This window comes from Impatiens glandulifera, chromosome 4 (assembly GCF_907164915.1).
Source record: "Impatiens glandulifera chromosome 4, dImpGla2.1, whole genome shotgun sequence".
Taxonomy (NCBI): domain Eukaryota; kingdom Viridiplantae; phylum Streptophyta; class Magnoliopsida; order Ericales; family Balsaminaceae; genus Impatiens; species Impatiens glandulifera.
This window is the reverse complement of record NC_061865.1, coordinates 47,666,948-47,690,970: the sequence shown is the minus strand read 5'-3', so window position 1 is coordinate 47,690,970 and position 24,023 is coordinate 47,666,948. Positions and strand designations below refer to the sequence as shown.

General features: G+C 30.5%; 2 protein-coding genes across 2 annotated transcripts; one reads left to right on the top strand and one right to left on the bottom strand.

Moving 5' to 3' along the window:
* The first annotated feature begins 546 nt into the window (after positions 1–546).
* On the top strand, positions 547–1,820 carry LOC124936956 (probable membrane-associated kinase regulator 4). The gene has a single exon (XM_047477481.1). The coding sequence runs from the start codon at positions 611–613 to the stop codon at positions 1,610–1,612; it is 1,002 nt and encodes a 333-aa protein (XP_047333437.1). The 5' UTR covers positions 547–610; the 3' UTR covers positions 1,613–1,820.
* Positions 1,821–5,210: 3,390 nt separating this feature from the next.
* On the bottom strand, positions 5,211–6,392 carry LOC124936022 (60S ribosomal protein L35-like). Its single transcript, XM_047476472.1, has 4 exons — positions 6,288–6,392; positions 6,072–6,207; positions 5,533–5,689; positions 5,211–5,458 (listed from the first exon to the last, which is right to left on the bottom strand). The coding sequence occupies exons 1-4, from the start codon at positions 6,289–6,291 to the stop codon at positions 5,384–5,386; spliced, it is 372 nt and encodes a 123-aa protein (XP_047332428.1). The 5' UTR covers positions 6,292–6,392; the 3' UTR covers positions 5,211–5,383.
* Positions 6,393–24,023: the final 17,631 nt, after the last annotated feature.

Sequence of the window (24,023 nt, the reverse complement as noted above, 5' to 3'; positions counted from 1 at the left end):
AACACTTTCATATATTTGGTTTAAGATTCAAACAAGTTTGGAAGCATTCAAAATTATTTTCTTAAATACCTCTAAGTTCTGTTTGCATATTAAACCATTAACTCAATCCCGACTAAAGACAAATATACTAGAGATTAAACGATTTACATAGACAACACATTTAATATGAAGAAGAGTCACTAACCAATTTCAGGTATTCCAAAGGGTTGGAGCCTCCATTCATTTCCTGTAAATTATATACATGTCAATATTCAATCACTTCACTTTCTAAAAGAGGGAAAAAAAGATGAGGGAAACATTGAAAAGACAAGATAAGAGGTAGTGAAGAACAAGCTAGAAAAAAAAAATTAATTTCAGGTGACTAAAATGGAGACATGATACATCAATGGGCCACGTGAAAAGAACTCATCATAGTATCCTGAATTATAAATTTGGAAGCATTAAGGATTTGATGGTAGTAAACCAAACAAGTCATTCTTCCTTCTTTTTTACAGAATTACCTTCATTGCCACTCTTATAAGATACCCTTCCTCTTCCCATATCACTAAGCTACTCTTCTTAACAAGCATAAGTAACAACAGAGAGAAACAGAGAAACAGAAAGAGAGAGAATGGCCACAGATTTGTATGATCCTGTTGAAGAAGACTACATTGACATGGAAATCAGCTCAAACTTCATCTTCTCTCCACCACATACAAGAGAATTTGAATTCCAGATGTTTCCAACCTCTTCAGAAAAGGAAACCACCTCTTCTCCAGCCGATGAACTCTTTTACAAAGGAAAGCTTCTTCCTCTTCATTTCCCTCCACCCTTACAAATGGAGAAACTGCTTCAAAACTCGAAGCCTTATTATGGCTATGACGAATTCTTCAGTACTCCTCCATCCACCACCACAAACACAACTCCAGTAGCCAATAATACACCATTCCATTCATGCAATATCTCCCCAGCTGAATCTTGTCAGATTAGCAGAGAATTAAATCCAGAAGAGTACTCCCTTGATTATTACTACTCCAATGAAAAAAACTGCTCAAATGGTGGTGATGATGATAACCCGAAGAAATCATGGACAAAAAAGCTCAAGTCGATCAAGCAGTCTTCACTGGGTTCGAAACTGAAAGCCTCTGGAGCCTATATTAAATCTTTGTTCAGCAAATCTGGCTGTTCAGATGAGTCATGCACATCAGCTCCAAGAATCACAGGCGAAAGATCAATGTCAATGAATAAGAGTTATTTAAAAAATCCTTTTGCTCACGGTCAGCATCATAGAAGCAAAACATCAACAAAAAAAGAGAGCAGAGAAGGATATCATAGGAGATCATTCTCGGTGGCATTTAAACAGCTATCAACAACCAAGTCTTTCTCTTCCACAACTTCTTCTTCTTCAAGCTCAAGCAATTCAAACGAGTTTCAAGAACTGTCTTATCTCAGGAAAAGCAGAAGTGGCCGCTCTGATATTGAAAATTCGATTCAGGGTGCAATTGCATATTGTAAAACATCGCAGCAGAAGAACAATCTGAGAAAAGGAATGAGTGAAGTTGGTTTGTGTTCATTGTCAGCTGCCAGTATCGTTTCTGAGCATCAAGAAAGAGAACGTCTTTGCAGAGCTTGAGATGACATTGAGAAGAGACAGAGAGAGAGAAAAAAAAGTAAAAGTACACAAGTACAAATCTGGATTGGCTGTTGATTGTGTAAACCTTCTTTTTTTGTGTAATTGCAATCCTTTGATTTTGGTACAACTTTCAGAAATACCATGTCTGTCCTTAATTCAATGGCAATTTATCAATCATTTGAAAATGCAATTGGATATTATCCTTACAAATTCCACAAGAAAGGGTTGAAGGTTGTGTTTGAATGAAGGGAATTGGAGTTAGAATTATAGTTCTGATTCTATAAAAAATGGCATTGAATTATAAATCAATTCCTATGTTTTGAAAAATCATATAACTGTACTTTTGAAGAGATTTGTTTGAATTTGTTTTTCTTACTTAATTTAAGTAGAATTCAAACTAAAAGATATATACTTGCTTTAATTCCATAAGAATCCACATTCTCAATATTAAGTCTTTAAACAAAGAACATAATTGGAAATGTCTCCTCATATTCTAATGCCAATTCACATACTCACATAATGATCAAGGTTAGAAATGACAATCAAAATTTTAAGACAAAAGAAACTAATTAAACTGCTAATAACTGAAAATTAGATGTTGATTCAATTAAGCAGTTCTTATGTTTATTAAGCAAGATAACGAACTCAAGGGAAAAGTTAAATCTGTTTCTTTTTGTTTTCCTTCCTTCTTTGTGGCAGTACAATGAACTGCCAATAATATTAGAAGAATTACAATGAACAAGTTCTCACCATGCTTCATTATAATATTCCTTTTCGCTAAAATCTTAAAATTTTCATGATAACTCTATCTATGAGAAAAATGAACCATCCACTGTAAAAAAAGACAAATTGACTTATCAGATTAGCACCAAAATCTAATTAAGTTACTTTAAGGCAACTGATGAAATAGATAAACAATTAGTTAGTTCAAACTACCACTTGTTTAGACTTGCACGACAACCATCTAACAGAAGAAAATCTCAAACAATTATGGATCCAACCGTATGCCTAACCCATCAATTTGTCTCTTGGAAGCAGCTAAGAGTTATCAACCAGCAGAAATAAAATCTGTTGACTGGGATTTCTTTTAAAGCGCAATAATGACTTCTATGTAGTCATCCTAAAAAGAAAAGAAAAGAAAAAGAGATCATTCAATCAAACCAACAGCTTTTCACATATCATTAAAGAAAAAAACAAATCCCAAAGGTGGGTATGCCTAAAACATTAAAATAAGTGAATTTGTCAGCTAGATCATTGGCATGATTAAGAAAGCACTAAATAAACAAATTCGATGATGTTAAGCACTAAAGGGTTTTGATAAGCATATAACCAGAAATCCTTTTCCCCACCTGTTTCTTCTGCAGATTTTAAGTTCTAGTTGCCATAGTGACATCAGTAGTAGCTAAAAAGAATGTTCTTTATTATCACATGATGATGAATAAAACCAAGTTAATATGAATGAATTTGCTTTACATTCATCTCCATGACTGCAAAATCAAAAAGGAGTCCATCTACTCTAGGTTAATATGAATGGAAACAATTAATTGGATAACAAGATTAAACCATGAGTGTACCTAGTTTGAAGCAACACGCTGATGACAAATTCCTTCAAATATTTCATAGTGTGCCGAATATCGGTTACCAAAACGTTGAAGTATTCTTATTTCGCGTTTCTGAGCGGCCAATTGGAGTTCCGTTCTGTATCGGCCGGTTATCTCCTTGATCGATTAGCTTTCCGGCCATCGGCGGCAGATCCATAACAGTACCGACTACGAACTAGGGTTGACGATAAACCGGCCGAACCGGATTAATCAATGTGGATATATAATAATATAATACATTATATAATTCGAAGTCAAATTAAAAATAAATATCGTTATTGATTTTTATCTATACATACATAAATATTTATTAAATTGTTTTTATAAAATAATATTACAAGAGTATGTAACAATATTTTTTAATTAATATATAATTATGTAGAAAATTTAAGAATATACAATAATTATATATATTTTTTATCTGTATATTATTTTAATTAGAAATATTTATATAAAGAAATTTTAAAGAGTAAATATATAATTTAAAAAAAATTGAATATACATAATTTATTTATTTTTTAACATAATATTATCGTAAATAATTAAAATTATAATAAGTAATTATATACTTATTAATACAAATATATATATATATAATAAATTTTAGATCAAATTTTATAATTTTTGTGTTAAAATATCAATATTTATTATAATTATAAAGAGTAAGGTTATTTTATATTTTTGTATCTTTATAATATTTTAAATAATTTAAATTATAAGAAATATTTATATAATTATCAATATCTATATTTTATATTTTAAATAATTAAAGTTATAATAAATAGTTATATAAGAAATATTATATTTTAAATAATTAAAGTTATAATAAATAGTTATAATAAGAAACAAAAAAAATATATTTAGAATTGTAAATAGAATTATTTAGACAATAACACCAAATTAATTAATTGTCAAGATCTTATAATTTGATAATAAATATTGTTTTGAAGAATATATATAATTATATATTATATATTTTACTATTTATAATTAATAAAAATAAGTAATATTTTAAAATTTTAATTTATAATTAATTTAGTTAGATTTAAATATTAAAATAATAAATTAATTAAATCTCTTGATATAACAATTCTAATTTAAACTGATATACTTTTCTTATCAATTTTAATATATTAATTATTAATAAGTTATTTTTTTATAATTAATTTAGTTAGATTTAAATATTAAAATAAATAATTCTCTTGATATATAAATGCTTGCCAAAAACTATGTATCAATATTCAGTTTAAGATAATAATAAGTTTTTCATTTAAGAATAAGATCCCCTTCGAAAATCATTATAATTAGAAGATTCTTGTTATCTTTTTGAACAATTAACGGGTTCTTGTAGGTTTGAATTTTATTTTAAATTGTAATCTATATTTTTTTAATGATAGAGATTTAACTACAAATGAATAACTCTATAAACTTTTATAGTTATCCTTTTAATAATTTTATCTAGAAATAGGTAAATGATTGACTTAAAATTTTATCTAGAAATAGGTAAATGATTGACTTAAAAGACACTTCAATATTATTTTGGTTGGTGGGTAAGGTGAAACTTATTTGTTATTACATTATGAAATATTCAAATGTTAATTTCATTGTTGTCACATGGCTCACTAAACCAAATGACTTTCATTCATAATTCAATTTGAGACAATCAATATGGCAGAAAAGTCTTGATCAAATATAAAAATATTTGGATTTTCTAATATAATTGGGATTTGAAGGATAATGAAGATGATATTTTCTAAATGAATTTTCTTGCGTTGTGCATAATCAGTAACACAAAAAACATTATCATAAACATTGACATATTGCCTTTTAACCATTTGAAGAAATGAATATGACAATTTTGATACTAGTATAGCTAAACCTTCTTCATTTCTTGAGTGTTGCTTGGACATAATTTGTAAACAAGACAACCCATATCATCTAAAGTAATCATTCCTTAAATGCTAAGTTAATAGCAATTATATAAATAACTCTCAATCTAGGATAAAAAAGTTTTCATAAATGAATCAGAATCCCCTTTCAAAACCATTATAATTAGAACTTAACATGTCACAAGGATCATAGTTGATCAACTGCCTAAACAAATACTTCCAAAAAAAATGAGATCAAAGATGCTCTAAGATCTCTTTCCACAACCATATCATATCCTAACCTAAACTTTAATGGCAAACTTCCTCAAGGGATAGTATATCTCCTTCTTCTTCTCCCTTTCTGTCTTCAAGGAAGCCTGCAAAAACAGACCAGCAAAAAGATTAGATTTTTCACCCAAAAAAGACTAAATGCTATCAAACATGATGGTACCTGATGTTTGGTCAAACGTTTTCGAATGGCTCTGGTTTTCTTGGGACGAAGATCAAGTGGAAGATACTTCTTGTTCTTGTATACTTCCCTCAAAGCAGATTTCTGCTTCTGAGAGATAACAGTCAAAACCTGAGCAATTGATAACCTAACTATCTTTCTGCAAAACACAGACATACCAAAATGAATTACATATTAGAAACTCACAAACTCATGTAACTCTACTTTATATAGTTGGATCATTACATATTATGCATTTTCAATTTCAACTGTCACTTAATTTCCTTATGATCCCTCAAATTCAACATAAACAAAATGCAGCATGTCTATATCTTATTCAGAGTAATGATCACAAATCACTTCAACTTATCAATTTACCAACAGTAAGACATAATCACTGACAGCATACACTATTTTCCTTCAATAGTTTTAGACAATATCAAATAGTAAAACTTAGGATCGATAAATATGTAAGTTATTTCGAACCCTAAAAATTGTTTTGGACCCGTTAAACAAATCACAAAGAGATTGAGAAAAAGTACATCTTAGCTAGCTTGTTAGGGGCACCGCCGGTAACCTTGGCAACACGGAGAAGAGAGAGTTCATTCTTGAGTTCTTTGAGCTGTGCCAATAGATCAGCCTTTGGCTTCTGCCTGAGTTCATGGACCTTAATTCTCGCTGTGATACAAACATAATTCCCGATCAAATTCAATTACATACATAAAGAATTACCAAAAGATTAGAGTTTTTGAGCTTACCCATGTAAATAGTAATGAACAAACGGACGCCGCTTCTTGAGATAAATGTTGGAGAGGGAACCTGCGCCTTAAGCTAGGGTTTCTGAATTTATAACTGAAAATATTTAATTGGGCTAGGCTGGGCCGGGCCGGGCCAGGCCGGACATTTTAAGTTAATATGAATATGAAACCGGTGTTTAACATTTGATGATTAATAATTAATAATTTTTATTTATTTATTTATCTACTCTATTAATAATTTTATTTTATCTATCAATCATTTCTCCTTTTTATTTATTAACATTGTTTTGAAAAAGGTCTACCCGGGTTTTTTTGGCGAACTTCGGTTCGAACGGTTAAATCACTGGTTGGACCGAATTTTAATTTTTATATTATTTTTAAAAATAATAAATAACAATGACTTAGAGAAGATAATATTAAAAAAAAAATCTTAACTTAACTATTTATTTCTAACATTAATCATGATGACTTTTTTAAACACCTCTTTTTTATATATTTAATCATGATTATTTTTTTTAACCTTACTTTACCCACCACAGGTAAAGTTTAGTTTAGAGATGATAGTCTTTCTTCTTCTTCCGTAAAATTGGATGAAATGACCCTACTAATAGCCTTAATCCAAAAAAGGCCCGTGTCTGATAATGTTTGTAAAATGGGCTTTTTTACCATGCGAAAAGTCTGTAATACCCCTCGAACGCCTGTTTTATCGCTCAATTACGAGAAATGTCATTCACGCATTTTCATCTAAAATGCATGAGTTGATTAACGTGTTTTAGATGAAAATGGGTGAATGACATTTCTCGTAATTGGTATATTTCTCGCATTTGGTCTATTTCTCGCATTTGATATATTTCTCGCATTTAGTGTATTTCTCGCATTTTGAGTATTTCTCGCATATTGTCTATTTCTCGCATTATGTAATATGCGTCTTTCATACTATATAAAGCGTCTAATCTTGACCCTCATTTTAAATTTCCAATTTTTAGGGTTCTGACTCTCTTTCAAACCCTATCCCCTCCGATCTCGCTGCTCTGCTAAGGTAATACATTTCGTCTCAATGCATTCTTATGTATTCTAGGGTTTTGAATATTATTCAAGTGACATTATGTTGGGTGCAGGATCTAAGGTTTTAAGGAAATCTTACAAGTTTATCTATGTAAAGATGATGACAATCAATAACACATGGGTTTGTACTTCATTGATCTATGGAAGCAGAAGTTAAACTTTTGTTTTTGACAAATGTGGTTTAAAATCTGGCATTCTTTTTTGTTCTAGGTTCGTGTCAACCTTCCTAATGGTGATATGGTGGGACACACTGGTGATATTGATGCCACCGTTGTTGCTTGTAAAGCTGCTGATGAAGCTGTCAAGGTCTAACTTCTATTCTTGAATCTTGATCATATATGCTTTATTGACAAACAAGTTTGTATTTGGATTCTATTACTAAATTTCCTTTAGAGAGTATTTTGGCTAATGATGATTTAAACGACAAGATTAGTAATGAGCTGGTTGAAATTATTCTTAAATAAACCAGATCATGCAATGCCTAGGAATCCACCAATCATTTCTGGGATATAAAGATTCAAATACTTTTGAATTCAGCTGTTGGCTGTTGTTGTTGATTGAATTCAGTTTTTGTATATTTGGATGTTGGTAGATTATACTTGATGCAATTGAACATGTAGGAAGAATATATGTGGTTACTGCTGATCATGGAAACGCATAAGACATGGTAAAGAGGAACAAGAAGGGAGAGCTAGATCTTGATAAAAATGGAAATATTCAAATTTTGACCTCTCACACTCTTGAACCCGTAAGAACAAATCTGCATTATTATTATTACTATATCGAGGTGAAAAACCGAGAAATAATTTGTGGGTTTGGTTGCATTTGTACATGTGCCTATTGCAATTGGACGGCCAAGTTTGGCGGCTGGTGTGAGGTACAGGAAGGATGTTCCAACTGGAGGACTTGCAAATGTGGCTGCCACAGTGATCAATCTCCATGGATTTGAGGCACCTAGTGACTATGAAACTACCCTAATTGAGGTGGTGACAACTAAAACCACAAAGCCAAAACAGCCCATCTTTGAGAAAGAAGGGTTTTGACTTCTGTGTTATTTTGCTCATTTTTGTCTATTGTTTAGCCTGGGAATGGAGACTTGTGAAGGGAGGAGAGAGACAACACAAACAGAGCTCGTGAAAGAACTTAAGATTACTAAAATGTGGAAACTTAGGGCAATTCAACTCGGATGGACAGTTTGATAATTAGTAACTAGATAAAACACAATATGTTTCTTTTTTATTTCATTCATCCTAGGTAATACTTTTGTATAGTTTGATATTTGTTTAGTGTTCTTTCTTCTTTCTGTTATCTGTTGGATATATATTATTAAAGACTTATTAACAAAATTTAATTAGCTGAATTAGTTGAATTGAAACTCTTTGTTTATGTGGGTAACAATTAGAAGTTGGATATTCCAAATTTAAAGTATGGACCTTTTTATTAGATCATAATTATAGTAGTTCAATTTTATTGAAGTAATCACCATGTTTTAGTAATATTTGAAATAACATAGTACCGTTAAATAAAAGTAAAATGAAGAGAGAGACATGTGAGGCATAAGGTAATGATGAATCATCATTTTAAGTATTACGAACGTGAATTTCAACAAAAAGTGAGCAGGGGACCATATATTTGTTTTTATATGGGCTAGTAGTGTTTTTATATGGGTATGTCCTCCTGCACACCAAGTGTTTAACAAAATCTCTGAACCACCAAAGAATCTCGTTGTTGTTTATAATAATTAATAGATGAGTTCTTTAAGTACAGTACGTCTTTCTTTGAGTCTTGTTTTTAGGTTCCTCTTTTTAGCACTAGTAGGTCTTGCTTTGAGTTTTGCTTTGAGTCTTGTTTTTGAGTTCTTATGCACCTTTTTATCCTTCACTAGCACATCATACAAAGAAATCATTAAATTAGACCATATGCGAGAAATAGACAATATGCGAGAAATACACCAAATGCGAGAAATATACCAAATGCGAGAAATAGACTAATTACGAGAAATATCATTCACACATTTTCATCTAAAACGCGTTAATCAACTCACATATTTTAGATGAAAATGTGTGAATGACATTTCTCGTAATTGAGCGGTAAATCAGGCGCTCGAGGGGTATTACAGACTTTTCGCAGGGCAAAAAGGCCCATTTTGCAAATATTATAAAGCGCGGGCCTTTTTTGGAATTAAGGGTATTAATAGGGCCATTTCATCAAATTTCCCCTTCTTCCTATCTCTATCTCTCGTTCCCCTTCTGAACTTATTCAACGCTTAATGGCCAATAATGTATTAACACTGTCACTTAAGCGGAAATTCAAAGCTTAAATGGAAGACAAACAGACAAAAGTGAGCACAATTACAATCGGAGGAAGGGAAAGAAGTGCATGAAATGAAAATACTACAAAGAGAGATTCTCTCCTTAACCTTTGAATTGAAATTGGGAATTTTGATTTAGGTTGGTGGTGGTGCGGAGACAGGAGCGACAAAATGAGTGGATTAGCTTGAAGCTACCTGAGAACGGTGTAAATGTTGCAGAGATGGCGACAGATGAAGTCCAAGAGGAGAAGATGCAGTCTACTTGATGCGGAAACGATCAGAGATGAGATCCCCTGCCAAGGAGAAGAAGTATATAGAATAGAGGTAGAACAAATCCAATAAAATGATGGATAACCTTTTTAACTGGAAATGGAAATTTAACCGGCTTGAAAGGTAACCGTATATAAGTCATAAACCGGACCGCTCATTCAACCATTTCGCGGTCGGACCGGTTGGATCGCCGATTGAACAACGTATTTTAAAACTATGCTTATTAATTTAAATAGAGATGGTATAAGGTACCTACTAATCAGATAGAGAAATATTCATCCCGAATTCGATTTTTATTTTACTATTCAATTCCGATCCCAACCCGACCTTGATGTGTAGAGAAATTTGACCAAATGACCTTAATAACAGGTCTAATTAGAAAAAAAAATAACCCAATGTTGATAATGTTTGTCAAAATGACATTTTTTTGGCTTGTGAAATGTCCATATTGTCCTTAATGGACCTTGTAAATACTACAAATCTACACACCAATGTATACAAATAAAATAATTATTTTAATTTATTTTCAAATAAATAAAATCAAAATAATTAACCTAATGGCCAAAACCCAATTAAAACAATTAATTAGACTCATTAATGTGATAATTAAAGTCTAATTAATTAAGGAAATAGTCAAAATAAAATAAATAAAATTATTTGGGGGTAAATGTTGTACTCATTTATCTTAATTTAATTTTAGAAAAAATTAGGGAATTAAAATAAATAATTTAGGATGAAATCCCAAAATTATTTATTTAATCCTAAAATATGTAAAAAAATAATAATAAAAGAAAATAATTCTCCTATCTATTTTAGTATTTTGTGTATTTAAAAAGATCAAAATTAAAGCCAAAATGGTATAAAAAAATCAATTTCAAATAAAAAATAAATCATAACCAAGTGTAGCAAAAATCCTGTGAGATGGCTATAGTCGAAACCGCAATCATCAGATGGACGCTGGATTTTCATCTAATGCTCAAGGAGCGCCCGCGTAGCCCATTGTAGTCGAGGAAGCGCATGTCTGAAATGCACCAGATCCACTAACGCAGACGTTAGCGTCATCCATCCTGTTAGAATATAAAATAATATATATGTAAGATATTATCACAATATTATAAATTGTGATAATATCATTAGTTAATTATATTATATTATTAGTTTCCTTATAAGCTAAATATAATGTCTATATAATAGACATAACTTATGTAATTCGATATATATCATTCTAATACAATTATCTCTTTATTCTAACATGGTATTAGAGCCTTATTATCGTTTTTGAGTCAATCAAGTGATAGTCTTTCGCTGCCTCCATTAATGGTTACTTTAGCCATTGATGGAAGGCTCTAATAATTCTTTATTAATTATTATTACTATCTCTTAATAATATTTTCTTCTTTCAAATAATTATATTGATGTTCTTAGTTTCTTTGTCAATCATATTCTCTGAGTTTGTTTTCAGTTGTTGCTTTATTCCAGTAATTAATGCCATATTTTTATTGGTGTTAATCTAATTATATGTGCTCTTTTACTGGTTATTTAGTCAACACACGACCATTCTCTCGTTAGAATGAGTTTTACAGGTGTTGTTTCACTCCAGCATTCTATTTCCATAGGATTCTACATACCTTCTTCGCTGGTTTTCTTTAATGCAACACACTGTCATTCCGTCGTTGGATGAATTTTGAGACTCGCGAATAACTTCGGAGTTCATTCGGTTGTTGTTTCACCCCAACATTCTATTACCATGGGATTCTACTTCTTCGTTGGTTTATCCGTCAACACACTACCATCCATCAACTGGATGAAGCTCACGAGTTTTTGAAGTTTGAAGAATACAATATCAATATTTCAAAATCTCGTCTTCAACCTCAAGTTGTTCAAATATTTTCCATCTTGAGTTTGCAGGAGGGATGTTAGAATATAAAATAATATATATGTAATATATTATCACAATATTATAAATTGTGATATTATATTATATTATATTATATTATATTATATTATATTATATTATATTATATTATATTATATTATATTATATTATATTATATTATATTATATTATATTATTAGTTTCATTATAAGCTCAATATAATATTATATATAATAGACATAACTTATGTAATTCAATATATTATTCTAATACAATCTTTTCTCTTTATTCAAACACATCCAAACACAATGAAACTCCCACGTTTTGACGGACTGCTAACGGAACGCATACGAACGCCAAAACGCACCCGAAATGGCATCATTTTGAGCACCACCATCGTCTTAATCGCGACACCGGAGAAGATAAGATCAAAGAAATCGTCTTTGATTTCCAATTTGAAACTCAGTCGATAGTCCACCTTTTCGACTAATTCAAAATCTGAAATGATCACCATATTTCAGTGATCATTTCTACTACTTCCATATGGGTGATTCATCCTTATATCGTCAAGTGGTCGAAAGAACAACCAAAACACCATTAATGACTTTTGACTGATTCGATCCACTTGAAGCCTCCACCGACTTAGGGATACTATAAATACACCCCCTAAGTTAATCTGAAATAAAGAAATCCACTCTCCACCTTTAAATTGAAGAAAATTAAAAATCCGCCATTAAAACTGAAGCTTTTCGAATTTTCTATTTAAGTCCTTAAAACTTGGATCTGAGCATCCCAAAATCTTCCCTAAGGATCAAGGAGTGTTCTTCAATCCCTGATAAGGTTCCAATCACCCTCTAATTCATATTTATAGTTTGAATTTGAATATTTTATATTTTAAATTGCATAAGCTTATATGGTTGTTGTTTATGGTGTTTTATGGTTGAATATTAATCCTATGATCATTTATGAACTTTCTGGATAGGTTAGAAACAATCAATCAACCTAAAACAGAAAAACCCAAAATTGAATTTTAAAAATAAAAAAAACATATTTGTTGTTCTTGGGTTAATTCTCTTGAATCACAACCTAGAAAGCTTCCCAACATGATTGTAATCATGTTTGGCAATTGTTTGGATCATGTTTGATTAAAATCAAAATTTTCAAAAATAATTGAAAATTTGAGTTCTTGATTTGGTGTTAGTGTTCTTGTTTTAGTATCAATCAAGTATAATTGATATTGATCCTAAGATCATTTATGAAAATTTTGGATATGTTAGAAACAATCAATCAACCTAAAACAGAAACCCAAATTTGAATTTTAAAAATCAAAAAAACGTATTTGATGTTCTTGGGCTAATTCTCTTGAACAGCCTAGAAAGCTTCCCAAGATGATTGTAATCATGTTGGGAAACTGTTTGGATAATGGTTGATCCATCACGATCATGTTCAAAAATTTCAAAAATAATTGTGTGATCGATTTTTTTTTAAAATTATCGACTAGTTTGAAAAAATCTGGGACGCTCTTTAAAAAATTATTTTGAAAATGTGAGGGGAATTAATTTTAATATTTGAAAATATTAAGTTTAAAAATGAGGCTTTGTAGACAACTTCATATCTTATCTTCCCATCGAATCTGGGAGAGATTGATAGTTTTTTAATGGAAAGTATGTCATAGGCATACTTTAACTTTTTTTAATATTAATTAATCCTCATTACTAAAGAGTCGCCACCTAATTTTAAAAATTAGGAAATTAAGAGAGTGATTTCGGCGTTTGGTTACGTGTGAAATAGATTTTTAGACGCTATGTCTCACAACCCCCATAAGGTCTCTACTTGTTAATTTTGGCATTTCTTTTAAAAATTCTTAACTTTACATTTTAGATTTAAATTTTTTATGCTAACCTAGTATCACATAAATCATAAAATTACATAAAATAATAAAACCAAACAAAACAAGACCCAAAAAATATGAAAAGTAAAGCAAAAGGATCGTGGTTAGCCTCCACAGTCATATACTTGATTTTTGGCCAAGGTGCAAACCCAACTTAGTAGGAATTTTCACCCTTTGTCAGTCCTCGGTCCTCAGGTGCGGCCAACGTTGGTTCTATGATCAGCAGTAGTGGTCCTTAGTCCTCGGGTGTGGTCAACGTTGGTCAGATGATCACCAGTAGCAGTCCTCAGTCCTTGGGTTCGGACAGTGTCGGTCCATGATCAGTAGAAGCGGTCCTCGGTCCTCGAATGCGGTCATCGTCGGTCTTTAATTAGTAGAAGCGATCCTCGGTCCTTAGATGCGGAAATCCTCGGTTGCCAAGTGTGGTAAGCGTCGGTCTTCGGCCTCCAAGTACAACAAACATCGGTCTTCGGTCTCCAAGTGCAGCAAACGTCGGTCTTTGGTCTCCAAGTGCAGCAAACATCGGTCTTCGGTCTCCAAGTGCAGAAAACGTCAGTCTTCGGTCTCCATGTGCACCAAACGTCGGTCTTTGATCAGTAGTAGCAAGCAGTAGTGGTGATCGGTCTTTATGTGTAGTCAGAATTGGTCATTGGTCAGCAGAAGCGGTTCTCGGTTGCCAGATGCAGCAATCCTCGGTCCTAGGTCTGCAGCAGCTCTCCCTTTTGGTCCTAAACGGACAGTTGGTCCTCCTTGGGTGCAAATTACATCCCAAAGAGGCTAATAAAAGAAATAATATACAATAATAAATAAAATAATCCTAAGGAGGTCTAAAGGAACCGTGTGTAAGAAAATTTTAACTAGAGGCTAGGTTTTCTCGATCAAAAAAAGGCTTGGGTCTAGTTGTAGGGTCCTGAGCATTAGGAAAACCAGCATAGGCGCGAAGCTAGGCTCGTTTTCTCGGTCTTTATGTGCACAGAGGAATCCAAAAGCGCTGGAAGCATCGGGAAGGCGTTGACTTTTGCGTGTAGAGAGGCTCCTCAGTCAGTTGGCACCCAAGTACGCTCTGGGGTGCAGTTTTATCGTTCGGATACTCTTCCAATGTATTCCAAGGCTAGCTTTTCTGGTCATAATTGTTACTAATCGGCAGAAACTCTACTGGTTTCCTTGTGTTAGACATGCTTTCGGTTTTTTGACTAATTGGTGATCCAAATGGATCCCAAACTAAAAAAAAACTAACTAGATTAAAAATATATAAATACTAAACAAGTAAACCCTAAATCTAACATCATACAAACAATAAATGAAATCAAAAAAGATTTTTTTATAGCTTTTGAGTTTTTTTTTAAAGTGGTCAATTCAATGCCGGTTTTTGTTTTTATTTTACTTTAAAAAATATATTTTACACTATGTACAAGTAGGAATAAAAAAAACTAAACCAAAACATAATTTTATTGTAAAATCATGCAACTATTTAATTTATGCTATAGACAAACGAAAAAAAGAAGCAAAATAATTAAAGGTAGCTTACAAAAGGGGGCTGCTCCTTAGATCTTTGCAAAAGAAATGAAAACTCTAACAAGAGAATTGTGACTCAACAAAACTAGTTGGTGCTCTTTCTTAGGTTTTGAAAAGTGGGCAGATTGTTTTTTTAGAGAAAGAAAGGGCAGTCTAGGGGCATTAGAGAGTAAAAAAAAGAGTCATTTGCAAGGTGTTAAAAGGGGGTATTTATAGAAAAACTATGAAACCCTAAGGCCCAAAGGCCCACTTAACACCTTTGACGTTGGAAAGAGATTTCAATTTAAAACATGTACACATGTTTAAAAATAATGGAGCAATCTCCACTTGACATGTCACTAAATGTCAAGTAACATTGTAAGAATTATATTTAATTTATGTAATGCTAGGAATGCCTAATTATTGAGTTGTAATAGGTCAAATTAAAAACTTTAGTATAATTTTATATATTCTTATACAATTGAAGGATCATTGTATAAATTAGGGTTATATAAATAGGGAGCACTATTCTAATATTTCATCATCGTGAATACATTCTGATTTTCTCAATTCATCTATTGTTCTCAGAAAACCTAACAGTTTCAATTTATCAGATTTCATAATATCCGAGAGAAATCTTTTTGAAGATCAAGAAAATATTCAAACGATAAGTGACACATCTAGTGATTCATCCTCATCGTCGGATTCGTCATCAACAAAATCCAACAAGTATTTTTCTCTTAATTAACCAGATAGAAAGATGGTCGGAAAGAAGAGACACAGTAATGATCTATTTGCGATTCATAACTCAGACAACACATGAGCAATTATCTGCACAACAATGTTCAACGAATCGAACTACATCGGATGGAGTAATGGTCTTCGATTAGCCCTTGAAGCCAAGTCGAAGCTAGGGTTTATTTACGGTTCACTTGTCATGCCAAAAGAAACAGACGGCTACGATAAATAGAGAAAGGTTATTACTTGGTAAGATCGTGGATCTTGAATACGGTTTCAGAAGAAATCAAGACAAACTATTCTACCACAACCACATCAAGAGATTTATAGATTGATATCAAAGAAAGGTATGAAGAAAGTAATGGACCACAAGTTTTTCATCTTCATAAAGTTATAAGCAATCTCCGGCAATGTACACTTTCTATTGAGAAGTACTATTCGAAAATCAAAAAATGGTGGGATAAAATTTTAGTACTAGAACCTTTACCATGATGTGATTGCAATCCTAGAACACTATGTTGTTGTAGGATGCCGAAATTGGTAATCAAACTAGATTCTGCTAACAAGTTAACACAGTTTTTAATGGGATTGAATGAATACTATGATAATGCAAGACAACAAATCCTTTTGATGGATCCTAAACCTAGTCTAAATCGGGCTTATGTAATGATACAAAGTATTGAAAGACAAAAAGAGGTTCAATCATTGATGAATGATCAAACAGAAAGTTTTTCTATGTCAATAAAAGATTATTCTGAACGACAGAAGCGGAAAAACAGTGATAGATATACAAAAGGAAAAGGAGGATACAACAAAGAGAAAAATGTCAAATAAAAAGGGTCATCAACATTGTATTGCACACACTGCAAACTGAATGCCACATTCAAGAAGGGTGTTTTAAACTAATAGGATACCCTGATTGATGGAGAGGAAATCGTGACTCAAAAGATAAAGCTTTTGTTAATGCAACCAATACTCCATTCTGTTTTGGTGAAGAACAACTAGAGAGCTCCTCTTCTGATAAATTTAGCAACTCTAAAATTGCTACAGTCGTTAAAGAAGTCATGAAAGGACTTATTGGAGATGAAAAAGGAAAAGACAAAGCAACTCCTATTAGTAATTTCACTAATGCATGTAGTTAAAATGTACATAATATTTATAAAGATAAACCTGTTTGAATTGTAGATAGTGGCGCTAGTTGCCACATTTGCACAAACTTAAACTACATTACTGAAATTAGAAAAATTACTAGCATTCCTTTATTTTTACCTAATTGAACAACAACAAATTTAAGATTTTTAGGAAATGTTAGACTGTCAGATAAACTGAAATTATATGATATTATGTTTGTAAAAGATTTTACATATAATCTGATTTTAGTGTCTAAACTTGCAAAAATAAATAATATTAATTGCCAATTTTCTTCCACTGGTTGTTTATTGCAGGAAGTTAAAAATTCTACCATCATAGGCAAAGGAAATTTTAGACAAATCTCTACATACTTGATACAATTAGGTTATAATAATTCATAATCAATCTAGAAACCACATTAGGTTATAATTGAACCATCATCATTGAGCCTAAGCTAAAAAAAAACGATGGTTGAACACCGATAAAATTCTCAGCGAAAACTCTAGCAATCAATTCGGAGATTAAACAATTTATTAAACTTGACCATATTAATACATAACATAAACATACCAATGGAAAACTAATTGAGAACTTGAGGAAGCTACGCACTGGAGAGAAAATGATTGACTAATTTCAGACTTGTATAAAAATTGAATTCTATGAGTTACAAATGATTCAAAAAGTTCTCAATAAACTCTAGAAAACTTATGATTGAAATAGAATCAGAAATATGGATCTCTGATGAAGCTTGGCGTTCTCTAGCGAGTTAATTCTAACAGAAGTGGCAGATTTGGCGTCGGTTTTTCTTAGACGCTAGGTTTTCTCCAAGATTCTCTTTCTAACCTCCGTAACCTCTCTTCTCCACCAACCTCGGTCTATTTTTTTAATCAAATGAGCCCATTTTTTTATGGTAGATCCCCAACTCAATGATCTTGAGTTCAATATTTGAATCAACTCAAATGATGCACCCTAGACCGAGATATGATATTTTGAAGTTTACTCTCTATTTGGCTTTCGGTCTTCATGCAATTCCTTCACCCGGGACTTCAAACGTTCATAACTTTTGTCTCAAGACTCCACATGAACTAAGTGAGTATGCATTAGAAAGAACTGAGATTTTCCTACAACTCCCATGTTTTGAGATTTGACCAACAGAGTCTGTATTATCGAGATAAAATGACTGTAATGTGACTGGTCTCCATATGCATCACTCTTGTTACGGACGACCTGGTGCGAGCTACATGATGAACCACAATGCCTATTTGGTACCATTGGAAAAATGACTTAAACTTCTTTCAATTATAGCACATTCACATGGTCGAGTAAATTTAAAGATATACAATTTTGAAGTGAAGTCTGCCTTCAGTTAGCTATTGGAACTCAAATTTTGAGCATAGGTCCACTTGCATCAACTTGAAAAGTGCCCTAAACATTGAAACATGGCTCATGACTGGTGCCATTTGAAAGATAAATGAATTATCTTTCTAATCCAAGTTTAATCACTCGAATTCGTTAACCACGGCTAAGTTATGAATTTTTGAGTGAATGGGTGTCCAAATTGATCTTCACTTAAACACACTCTCTTTATGTTCATACTTCGTCTAGTTAAAGGATCTCAACGTAAAATCAAGCTAAAATAGCTTTTGTATAGGACTCATTTCCCTTTCCAAAACATCCAAAATCATCAATTCTTTGAGAATCCAGACCCATAGAATTTTTCAAAGTTTCGATCCTGTTTAAGGCCTAATGATACCCCAAAGGGTTTAAATACCCCTTTTTGGATAATCCCTTTTCAAATAATCCAAGCTTACATCTTTAGTGACATCATCTCCCATTAATATTTGAATTCCAATTGGGTGGACAAATACCTTAATTGGTTGACCAAAAATTGACTTCTCCTTGACCCAGGTTGACTCATTGATTGTGATTTGACTCGCTGGTTCAACTTATTTTTCGGGTTTTTTCGCCTTTTTGAATATCTTTTGCACATAATTGCAAATAACAATATTATAATCAAAATTCATAATTCTTCAAAACGAAGGATATGAGCATGTTACGAGTTCTGGAAACTGAGTTGTTATGAAAAACGACATTTTAACCCATAAACGAGCTCCGAAATGACCATTCGGTACATTTCTTCCAACAACAATATTATACTCAAAATTCACAAATTTTCGCGATGGTCATTTTGAAGGTACGAGAGCACTTAGGACTTGAGTATTTTTTAAATTTGACGTTTAGACCATTGTTTTCAGATTTTTCCGAGTCAGATTTCAAAAGACATTTTTATGCTTTTGTTCTACCGTCCCAATAAATAAGCATTAGAGTTATATTAGACCATTAGAGTTATATTAGACCGGGTTATTTATTGGATACATGGGGTGTCTACAAAATATATATATATATATATATATATATATATATATATATATATATATTTCAAAATTAAACTTACTAATTTAAAAAGAAAAAAGTTATCAGTTTGATATTTTAACATCTTAAATTCAAAATAAAAATTTATCGATTAAGAACTTTAATCATGTTTTAAATGATAAAATAATAAGTTTTTTTCAAAAAAACATAAAAATAAAATTAAATTTAGAATTACTATTCCGAGTTAAAAATAGTGAAATTGAGAACGGTAAAATTATACTATAATTGGAATTCTTAATATTAAATAGTCTACCAAACTTAAGAATTTTGAAAACCCCCAACACCAATCTCAATTCCAATGTCAATTCTAGGGTTGCCAAACACACAATTAATGGTTTATTTGAAATTGATATTTCTTTTACCCTTTTAGATTTGTTTTTAAATCTGTAAAATTATACAAAAATTTTTAAAATAAATATGACATATATTTTGTCAATATATATATATATATATATTATATTTTAGGTTAAATAAATAATTTATTTATGATAAAATAGATATAACATTTATCATAAATTATTTATTATAATCACCTTTGATTCTTCTAAAATTAATTTGAGATAGAATGTGTACAACATTTATCCTAAATTATTTTCTTTGGCCATTATCTTTAATTTATTTAAGATTTAATTATTACAATAATTAATCTAATTAATTGTTTAATTAGCTTTAGAAATTGATTTTAATTATTTTGATTTTTTTATTCAAAAATAATTTAAATAATTATTTTAAAATTTATAAATTGGGTATGTAAATTTTTAGTACTTACAAATATATTTACTGTAATAATGGTTAAGATGTGGAATTTGAAAAGTTATTTCAATTTTAATAATATATATATATTAATATTAATGTACTCGGGTATTAAATATTAGGTTTGTATAAAAATAATAATAAACTTTAATAAAATTTTAATTTGTTAGTAACGAAAATTATTAATTAGTTTAAATAGTTCATTAGTTAGTTTTATTATTGTTAGTTAGGTGTGAAACTTTTATATATAATGGATGTAATTGTTTGAATAACAACCTGAATAATATTACATTTTAAATTCATCTTTTTTTTCAAGATTTTAACATGGTATATTAGAACGCTAAGTTTGAGAGATCTTAGAGAGTTTTTGTTGCCTCTACTTGTTGTCGAAATAGCCACTGGTGGATGACGTTATTCTATATTCTATTATTAGTACTACAAAAGAATATGAACAATGATGATAAATATCTTAATGAAATCAAGTGGTGATACCACTTCGGGTTGTATATTCCGCAGAACTCCAAACAAGTCTGGTGGGTGATTCATTTGGAGGTGATATTGATCGAAGTCCCAACTTCCAATGGGTTCAAGATATATGTTGGAACAACAGTTACTAATCGCTGACAATAACAACAGTGACGAATAATAAATCTTAGAAGAGAGATTAATTCATTATTCAATACATCCAAGTCGAATAAGCATTTTTTGGAACAAATTTCTTGAGAGATTAAAAAGAAGGATTCGATCGTTCGCCTAAAAAGAAGGGATTCGATCGTTCTCCGTCAATGTGTAAAAATGGAAAACCTTTTTAAGATCGTTGCGGAGGAAGCAAGAATTTTCTTGGCGAAGGATTGACGATTAAATTAGTGAGCGACTATGAGGAGTCGGAATTGTGTATTCAGTCCAAACGGAGGATAAGACTTTCGACAATGAAGATGATTTATGCGGTTTCCTTTCTTGTCGAGGGAGGAGTTGTTTGAGAGAATTTAATGGGTTCTAAAATATTTGGAAAAGCTTTGGAAGAACAACGATGTGGGAACTCCTAAGAGCATCCCATTGGACAGAATTTGTACCTGGTACACTAATGGGGAGATGGTACAAATCTGGAGAGAGAAAGATGAGTAATAAAGTTTTGCTACCGGGTATAAATGAGAAAAAGCCAAAAAAAAGTGGTCCCCACCCCACTTTTTTATGCAAAAAAAAATAAACATTTAAAATTTTTAAAAAATAAACATTTAAACATTTAAAAAAATAAACATTTAAAAATAAATATGACTGTTTTTTCTAAAAAGTTAACATGTGCTTTTTTATTTTTTTTATTTAAAAAAATGACCGTTTTTTAAAATATGACCGTTTTTTCAAAATATGACCGTTATATTATTTTTTTTATACATATGATTATTTTTTATTATTTAAATAAAATCTATAAATATAGGTTAATACACTATCTAATTTATCTCATATTCCCTTCAAGAAATCTCAAAAAAATGGAAAATGATTCTTCTCAAGATTCATTTATCCGTCACCAAATTTTCACTTCCTCTCCTCAAAATTCCAAATGCATCAACAACTTCGATCGGACTTGATTGAGCATGTTTGGGCGCGTTACCAGAATTAGTAACAAAATATGATTTAGTAGTCTATTTTTTTCAAGTATTATTGTGATGATAATTTCCTAAATTATTTTTAAAAATTATTGATTTTTTTTAATTTTTTAATATAATTTATAAATATTAGTTTTATTAATTTAAACAAATTAATATAATTAAAAATAAAATAAGATTACTTGAATTATTGAATTAAAAAATATTGTATGAATTAGATGATGTGGATGGTGGGACCACAATTGTACTTGAGATGGTTGGGGAATAGAGGTATAATTTATTTGTGATGTGGCTGCTGATGTGGCACATATTTGTACATATGTATGAGTACAAGGATGGGGATGCTCTAACTAGTGAAAACCATACGCAAACTTGCATTATTGAGCTATTATTGGAGGAATTTTGAGCAACATAGTGTGACCAAATGTGCCAAAATTGTGATTGGGAGTGGTGATGGCGGATGGAGAGGTGTTGGTCGGCTAAGCCATCTGAGGGTCAGCTTTACTGACATCGATACAAATGAAAAATGCTAAAATGACCTCTTTGAAAGATGATTGTGGATGCGAGGACGTCTTGTCAATCAAAATGAGATTTTGATAATTTTCAAGTAGTATAATAAGATTCCCTACAATTGCCGAAAGGGTTTGTCGACATAATTCGTCAATACCAAAAATAATGCTAAATTGGCTTTCTTTGAAAAAAAAACTAAAGTTGTAAAAGTTGAATACTGATAATTAATGAAGAAAATATCCTTCATAATAATTGTTGTGGATTGAATTAACGAATATTGAGCTATCTATATCGGGTAGTTCGGAAAAAAAAATGAAGTTTGCTGAATTGGGCTTACTCGACTGTTTTTGTTGGATAGCTAGAAAAAGAATGGAATTTACTGAATTGGATTTGTTGAACATTTGATGTTTTGTCAATGTGAAACTTTATCTAATTTATTACGTTTCTCCTTGAGGGGTGGATGTAAAATAATAATATAGTTCAACTGTTAATTAGTTAGTAACTTAAACTAATTAATTAATTTTATTAATTGTTAGTTGATTGTGAAACTCATATATATATATATATATATATATATATATATATATATATATATATATATTTCTCCTTCTTTTCAAGAATTTATAACATATTTAAAATAAATAATTTAAAATTTATAAATTGGTTATTTTTTAGTGTTTAAAAATATGTTTATTGTAACGACGGTTGGTTAACCAAGATGTGAAATTTGAAAAGTCATTTTAATTTTAATAATATGTATATTTTTAATATTAATATATTTGGGTATTGGGTATCGAGTTTGAGTTTCCAACACTCTTCATTCCTATCGATCGGGTAACATTTTTTACTCTCCATCCCCAACTCCAACTCCGATTTAAAATACCTGAATTTGAGAATTGGATACCCACAGATATCGGGTATACGGGTAATCATTGTCATCCTTAGTACCTTCTCACATATCTCATATCCGACCCCGTACCCGATTTAAAATACCAAAACTTGACTATCAGATATTCATAGGAATCGGGGCACGTATACCCATTATAATCCATACCTATTAATTTATAAATATATATTTTTATATTTCTGTTGTTAATTTATTTATTTATATATACTTTTTTAGAGTGTAAGTTCAACTAAATGAAACTTTGAAATGGTGATTACGATTATGACTCAGCATGTTTATTTATTTTTACTTCTCTTTGTTAATATATTTTTTTTATCTATTAATTTGTAAATATATTTATATATTTTTGTTGTTAATTAATTAATTAATTTATATATATATATATATATATATATATATATATATATATATATATATATATATATATATATATATATATATAGAACAATAACATGCGAAATGAATAAATTAATAATAAAATATATAAATATATATTTTTTAAATACATATTATATTACATTTTTTTAGAATATTAAAGTGGAATATGAATAAATCAAATAAAAAATTATATAAATATATGTTTTAAAATATATTTAAGTGAATAAAAAATTAAATATAAATTATTTATTTTTTTAATCTAACTAATTATCTCTCTTCTATTAATATTTAAATATATATATATATATTTAAATTAATAATTAATTGATTTAATTATGTATTTTTAAATGAATAATAATAGGAAGGGTTAATATAT